Consider the following 6,227-nt stretch of genomic DNA (forward strand, 5'->3'; position numbering starts at 1 on the left):
CCCCTCCCCGCTGCCCGCTCCCGGCATGCCCCGCGCCGCCAGCATTATATATATCTAGCGGTACGGCAGAAGCTGCCGGCCAGCAGCAGCCGCCCCCCCCGTATTCTGCACCGCCCCCCCCGCAGGTCAGTGCCGCCCCCCCCAGCCCTGCTGCTGCTTTGCACCGCGGTTCGTGTCCCAACCCCCCCCCCCCAGATCTCCCCCCTGGGTCCCCCCCGGGCACAGTCTCGCGGTGACCTTGGGGAGGGCGTTCCGGCATCCGCCGTTCGGGCCCCCCCCGCTGCCCCCCGCCCGACCATTCTGCGTGGGGGCGGAGAAGCGATCGGTCCGTCCGCCCCCCCTCCGTGCGTTGAGCTGTGGGGATGGGGGTGCGGGGGGGGGATGTGAGCATCGCTGCGGGTGTGCGGGACCCGGGGGGGGAGAAGGGAGAGGAGCGGTGGGGAGCACCGGGGGGCATTGCAGGGGTGCTGTGCTATTGCGGGGGGTGCTGAGCTATCGGGGGGCGCTGGGAGCCGTGCGGCCCTTGGGCTGGAGTCCCCACATGGGAGGTGGGTGCGGGCAAAGCGTGCGGTTGGAGCTCCTGGTGGGCTGCAGTTCTGGGGAGCACCCTGGGGTGCAGCACGGCGTGGGCTGTGCTGGGGAGTGCTGTGCCGCCCGCTCCGTGGGCACAGCGCCACGCTGGGTCAGGCCGTGAGCCCACCAAGGGCTGCTGCCAGGTGTGCTCGGTGCCCCCGCGCCAGGGACCCCCCAGGTTGTGCCCTTCCTATGGGGCGATGCAGGGCTCAGCCTCAAAACGCAAGCAGGACGTGACCCGGTGCAGATTTCAGCCCATCCATACTTAGCCTCTGCCCTTTCCCGGCTGTAACACGACCTGATGGATGGCCACGGCCCCTTCGGCCCCGGTCTGGCCGGTTTGGGGACAGCGGGGTGACGTGGTGTGGCTGAGCAGGTGGGGTGCTGCGGGGCTGGGTGCGGGCGGGCGGTTATGGGTATGGCCAAACCCACAGCGAGGAACTGGAAGGGCAGTGGGGTGCAGCAGCCCCCCCTTGGGCACCGAGAACAGGCTGACCCCTTAAAAAGCATCCCCTCCAGCACATGGGGAGCTGGAGGTACGTGGGATACTGCCTCCGTCCCTCAGTGTCCTGCTGCCATGTGTCACCCCGAGCCAATTTCCGGCTGCCAGGCAGCACCCCGGGCATGGGGATGTGGTCAGGGCAGGGGAGGGTGCTGGGATTGTCACCGTGCGTCACCCGGCAGTGCCGGCACAGGGCGGGTGGCTGCCGGCAGCGAGGTAGGCGACGGCCGCAGGAAGTGAGGTCCCAGCTCCTGGAGCCATGGAATTCAGGCAGCATTGTGCCTTTCTCGTGTATTTTAGTAATTTTATATATTTAAGAGCCAAGCTGGGGAACGGTGCTGCTAGCAGGGGGGAAACCCCGTCCCCCAGCGTGGCCCTAGAGCTCAATTTGAGATCTGCTCCATCCCATCGTGGAAGCAAAGGGAGAGCTGTTGTCCTGGCAACGTCCTCCCCAGGCCGCAGTGCCGGGCCCCGTGTGTCCCTGCCGTGCCTCTCACTCTGCTCTGCTTCCCTTGCAGCCTGAAGTGCTCCTCCACCCAGACAGCAGCAGCATGTCGACAGGTGAGTGCTTTGCATCTGTGCCTCCTGCATCCATTCCCTCCATCCCCTTTGCATAACCCCCCCCTTGCACCTGATCCCTCGATCCCCCTTGGCATCCATCCTCTCCAACCCCTGTTGCCTCCATCCCTTTTATCTCATTGTGTGTACTCAATTTTTCCTCCTTGTGTCCATCTCCTGCGTCCTTTTTGCATTTGTCCTCTCTGTCCCTCTTGCATCTAAACCCTTGGTCCCCCTCGTGTCCATCCTCTGTGTCCATCTGTTCCCTCTGTTCCTCTTGCATCTAATCCCTTAGTTCCCTTTGCATCCATCCATCTGTCCCCCCATCCTCCTATGTTGTCCATTTGTGTCCATCACTTGTGCCTCGACATGTCCATCCCTTTTCTCCCCCTTACATCTGATCTCTCAGCCCTCTGTGCCTGTCTCCCATGTCCTCTTTGTATCTGTCACCTCTGTCCCTCTTGCATCTGATCCTTAGGTCCCCTTTTGTGTCTGTCTCATGTTCTCTTTCCATCTATCTCCTCTGTTTCCCTTGTATCCAAGTCCTGAATCTCTCATCCAATCCCCAGAGTCCCCCCCTTGTGTCCATCTTCTATGTTCTCCAGTAGTGTCTGTCTCCTCTGTCTCCCCCTCGTGTCCATTCCGTGTCCTCTTTCCATCCCTTCCCTCCATTCCCCTTACGTCCGCTCCCTGTCCCCCCGTTGCCTCTGTCCCATTTCTCCCCCTTGCTTCCCTCCAGCCCCCACGTACTCCATGTCTTCTGCCCACCCCCCCTTCCCCACCAGCCTCTTGGCTCCCTCCCATCCCGGGGCTCACCGGCTGCTGGAGGAGCTGAAATTTCAGAAGACTGAGATCTGGAGATGGGCAGCACGGCCCCAGGGTGGCTCATGTTATTTTTAGCGTCCTCCCTCTGCGCTGTCACACCCCAATGCGTGGCAGGGACAGATCCTGCAGGGGGGGGGGGGAATCCTGCAGGGAAAACCCCCCCGTCCTATGGGCTGGAGTGCTCTGAGTGGATGGGGCTATGCCATTTCTGGGGACAATCAGATCCCACGGGGTTGTGCCATGCTGTGCCATGCTGCACCAAGCATGACTAGGAGCTGACCATGGGGATGGTTGTGGCTGTCCCTGCTGGTTCCTATCCCTCAGTGGGGTCGGAGACAATGACCGTCTCCAGGATGCAGTGGAGTTCCAACCCCTCAGCTCAACCCCTCGTCTGCCAGGACACCATGGGGTCTCAGTGCACGAGCATGTCCGGCTTCAATCCTGGACTGTCCAGGTGACAGGATGACAGGATGAGTGCTTCCTACTCTGCCCTCCCTGGGGTTGGGGTTGGTCCCCACCACTCCTCGTTCAGTCCTGCCACTGGGGACAGTTTTCTCCCTGGTGTAACTTCTGGCTTTTAGATTTATTGTTGTTTGTTTTTTTTTTCTCTCTCTCTCCACCAGAAAAACTGAAGCACCACAAGATCATCTTCGTGGTGGGTAAGTGGGTGTGGGACAGAGGTGGCCGGTGTGGGGTGTGCTGGGACCAGCAGGGTCTAGCAAAGCTTGGGATGCCAGCATCCAATGTGATGTGATGGCAAACTCCTGGGGGTGGTGTCATGGGTGCTTGATGGGGCGGTGATGTCCAGGGTACCATCAGGAGAGTGATGTCTGGGATATTGGTCATGGTGCCTCTGGTGCCATCAGAGCAATGATGCCCAGGTGTCAATGGCACATCAGCCACACCAGCAGCCCATGCCGCCCCAACAGCTCTTTCCATCCATCCTGTCTCCTCTCATCAGGCTTTGATGGGTCTGGGCTGCCGCTCCTCCTACCCCCACTAGATGGGGCATGGGACATGACGGTGGCCCTGGTGTGACTTGCAGGTGGCCCCGGCTCAGGGAAGGGGACGCAATGCGAGAAGATTGTGCACAAGTATGGGTACACTCACCTCTCCACTGGGGACCTGCTCCGGGCAGAGGTCAGCTCGGGCTCAGAGCGGGGCAAGAAGCTGCAAGCCATCATGGAGAAGGGCGAGCTGGTTCCCCTGGTGAGTTTGTGGTTATGAACACAGGGTGATGTGGGGACACTGTGGTGATGCAGCAGCAGGAATGGGGCACGTCGTCCCACATCACCCTGACAGCTGTATGCCCCCTCCCCAGGACACGGTGCTGGACATGCTGCGGGACGCCATGTTGGCTAAGGCAGACACCTCCAAGGGTTTCCTCATTGACGGCTACCCTCGCGAGGTGAAGCAGGGAGAGGAGTTTGAAAAGAAGGTGAGGGCCGTTCCCCTGGTGAGTGCCGTGCGGTGTTATGTTGTGCCACCCTCCGTCTGTGGCCTACGCGGTGCTGGCACCATGGTGAGGCCTTGTCGGCTTCATTGCAGCCTGCAGGCCCAGCCCTGGCGTCAGCCCACAGCAGGGCACGGTGGCAGGGGACATCTATCCAGGCTGCCCTCAGGCCTGGGGCAGTGGCAGAGAGCCAAGGCCTGTCCCCTGGTGGGTGCCATGCCACAGTGTGTTGTGTCATCCTCCATCTGCGGCCTACATGGTGATGGCACTATGTGAGGCCTAGTCAGGCTTCACTGCGGCCTACAGGCCTACGCCCTGGGGACCCCCTATAGTGGGGTGCGGTGGCAGGGGACGTCTGTCTGGGCTGCACCCAGGGCTGGCAGAGGGTGACTGGGGTGATGGCCACGCTGTCCCCTCCTTGCCGGGTATCACACCTCCAGCCCCACCTGGAGGAGACGTGGGGACACCCAGACCCACATGGTGACAGCTGTGTCCCCACAGATTGCCCCCCCCACGCTGCTGCTCTACGTGGATGCGGGGAAGGAGACGATGGTGAAGCGGCTGCTGAAGCGGGGAGAGACCAGCGGGCGGGTGGACGACAACGAGGAGACCATCAAGAAGCGCTTGGAGACGTACTACAAGGCTACCGAACCCGTCATCGCCTTCTACAAGGGCCGGGGCATCGTCCGCCAGGTGAGCGGGGTACAGGGAGGGGGGAAGCAATACATGGGGGTAACAGAGCTGCCAGCTGCCCCCCCTTCCCCCCAGCATTGCTGAGGGAACCAGCACCCCGTCACTGTCCCCACAGCTGAATGCCGAGGGCACCGTGGATGAGGTTTTCCAGCAGGTCTGCTCCTACCTCGACAAGCTGTGACGGCCCCGCGCCCCCCACCCTGCGCTCCCCCCACACGCGCAGGGCAGAGACAGCGGAAGTGGCCTTATCCTGTTTTCGTGGACAGAGCCGCGCGAAGGAAATTTCAAGGACATTGTGTTTGGCTCTTTCCCGTCTCTCCCCAGTAAAGTTCACTTTAATGAGCCCAGACTTTATCTTTTTCTTCTGTCGCAGGAAATGAGTTTTTCTTTCCAGAGATTTTTGTTTCTAGCCTCCCCCCACCCCCCCTCAGCCAGCCCCTCTCTGAAGCTGATAAAGGGCAGGAAGCGGGTGTTTATCCCGGCTGAGATGCAGCGGGCCGGGGGATGCTTGGAGGAAGGGAGGAGCATCCCGGCTGCTTGCCCCTGGGGCTGTGTCCTGGCCCTGTCCTGCTCCCCCCAACCCCATCTCATTCCTGTGCTCTGTTTCTGCATCCCTGGGGCAGCATCCCACCCCATCCCTCCTCCTCATCCCATCAGATGGTGATTTCCGCCCCTTCCACCACTTCCTCGCTGCTTTTGTCCATTGGGGTGTTTTGGGATCCCCTCATCCTTCTTCCTCATCTCATAGGATGGGGATTTCTATCACCTCCTCACTGCTTTTGCCCATTGGGGGTGCACGGCCGTGCTCCTGGGTGCCCTCTTTCCAAGCACATATGGTCATCAGTGTCACCGCTGTGCCTCTGGGCTGGATGTCACCTAGGGCAGGGGGGAGCAATGTGGACGTGCATCTTAGCACAGCCACTGAGTTGGTGTCCTCATGGGCAGGGGATAGCACCTGGGTCCTCATGGGGGGCTGAATATCTCAGGGATGTTCCGCAGAGCTGAATACGAGGGATGCTGGCATCGGGGACATGGAGCTGAGGGTTCCCCAGTCCGAGAGCTGCCTACATTGTGCTCGGATATGTTGCAGCCCCTTGGTGTTCCTAGACAGGGTGAGGGCAGCAGGCGACAGAGCCATGACCTCCCGGCGCTGCTGGCTTTGGGGCTGCCATAAATCAGGCACGGTGTGGGCAGCAGCTTGGGGGCAAGCCAGGTCACCAGGACGGTGTGGAGGAAGGAAACGTGCTGGAAGGGGGGGGGGGGGGGGGGGGGGGGGGGGGGGGGGGCGGGGAGGGGGAAACAAAAATTCCCCTAGAAAAATTCCTGAAGGAAAAAAAAAAACACAACAATTCTGAGTGCGCCAGGCTCGGACGTCAGCCGGGTGCCCAGGGGTGAAGCAACAGTGAGCAACGGCGGGGCTGTGGCGCTGCGAGGAGGCGGCGGGCAGGAAGGATGCGGCCGTCCGGCCGGGGCTGGGGCGCTGCCAGCACCGCCAGGCGCGTGTCGCTGGGGGCGAGGGGCCAGGAGGGGTGGGGGGCGGTGGGCTAAAGCCGGGTGGGGGATGGAGTGAGCCCGTATCCCTCGTGCCCTCATCCCTCTCGGGGTGTGAGGTGAGCCTGAATC

General features: G+C 61.8%; 1 protein-coding gene across 7 annotated transcripts; it reads left to right on the top strand.

Annotated features, from left to right (window-relative positions):
* The first annotated feature begins 74 nt into the window (after positions 1-74).
* Positions 75-4,946, top strand: AK1 (adenylate kinase 1). 7 transcript variants are annotated; one of them, XM_025156030.3, is made up of 7 exons: positions 75-344; positions 1,594-1,636; positions 3,082-3,117; positions 3,504-3,667; positions 3,780-3,896; positions 4,413-4,604; positions 4,720-4,946. In XM_025156030.3, exons 2-7 carry the CDS (start codon positions 1,627-1,629, stop codon positions 4,783-4,785), a joined length of 585 nt encoding a protein of 194 aa, XP_025011798.1. In that variant the 5' UTR covers positions 75-344; positions 1,594-1,626; the 3' UTR covers positions 4,786-4,946. The 7 variants fall into 7 exon arrangements, with proteins under 7 accessions (XP_025011798.1, XP_040504890.1, XP_046757622.1 ...); XM_040648956.2 differs by having other exon boundaries at positions 75-325; XM_046901666.1 differs by having other exon boundaries at positions 75-168.
* The last annotated feature ends 1,281 nt before the right edge of the window (positions 4,947-6,227 follow it).

This window comes from Gallus gallus, chromosome 17 (genome assembly GCF_016699485.2).
Source record: "Gallus gallus isolate bGalGal1 chromosome 17, bGalGal1.mat.broiler.GRCg7b, whole genome shotgun sequence".
Taxonomy (NCBI): Eukaryota; Metazoa; Chordata; class Aves; order Galliformes; family Phasianidae; genus Gallus; species Gallus gallus.

Bases quoted from the DNA above. Each gene is read 5' to 3' on its own strand.
- AK1 (XM_015279336.3), top strand. From the start codon at position 1,151: ATGTGTCACCCCGAGCCAATTTCCGGCTGCCAGGCAGCACCCCGGGCA. The intron at 1,637-3,081 runs GTGAGTGCTTTG...TCTCTCCACCAG, and splicing joins CAGCAGCAGCATGTCGACAG to AAAAACTGAAGCACCACAAG. The intron at 4,605-4,719 runs GTGAGCGGGGTA...CTGTCCCCACAG, and splicing joins GCCGGGGCATCGTCCGCCAG to CTGAATGCCGAGGGCACCGT.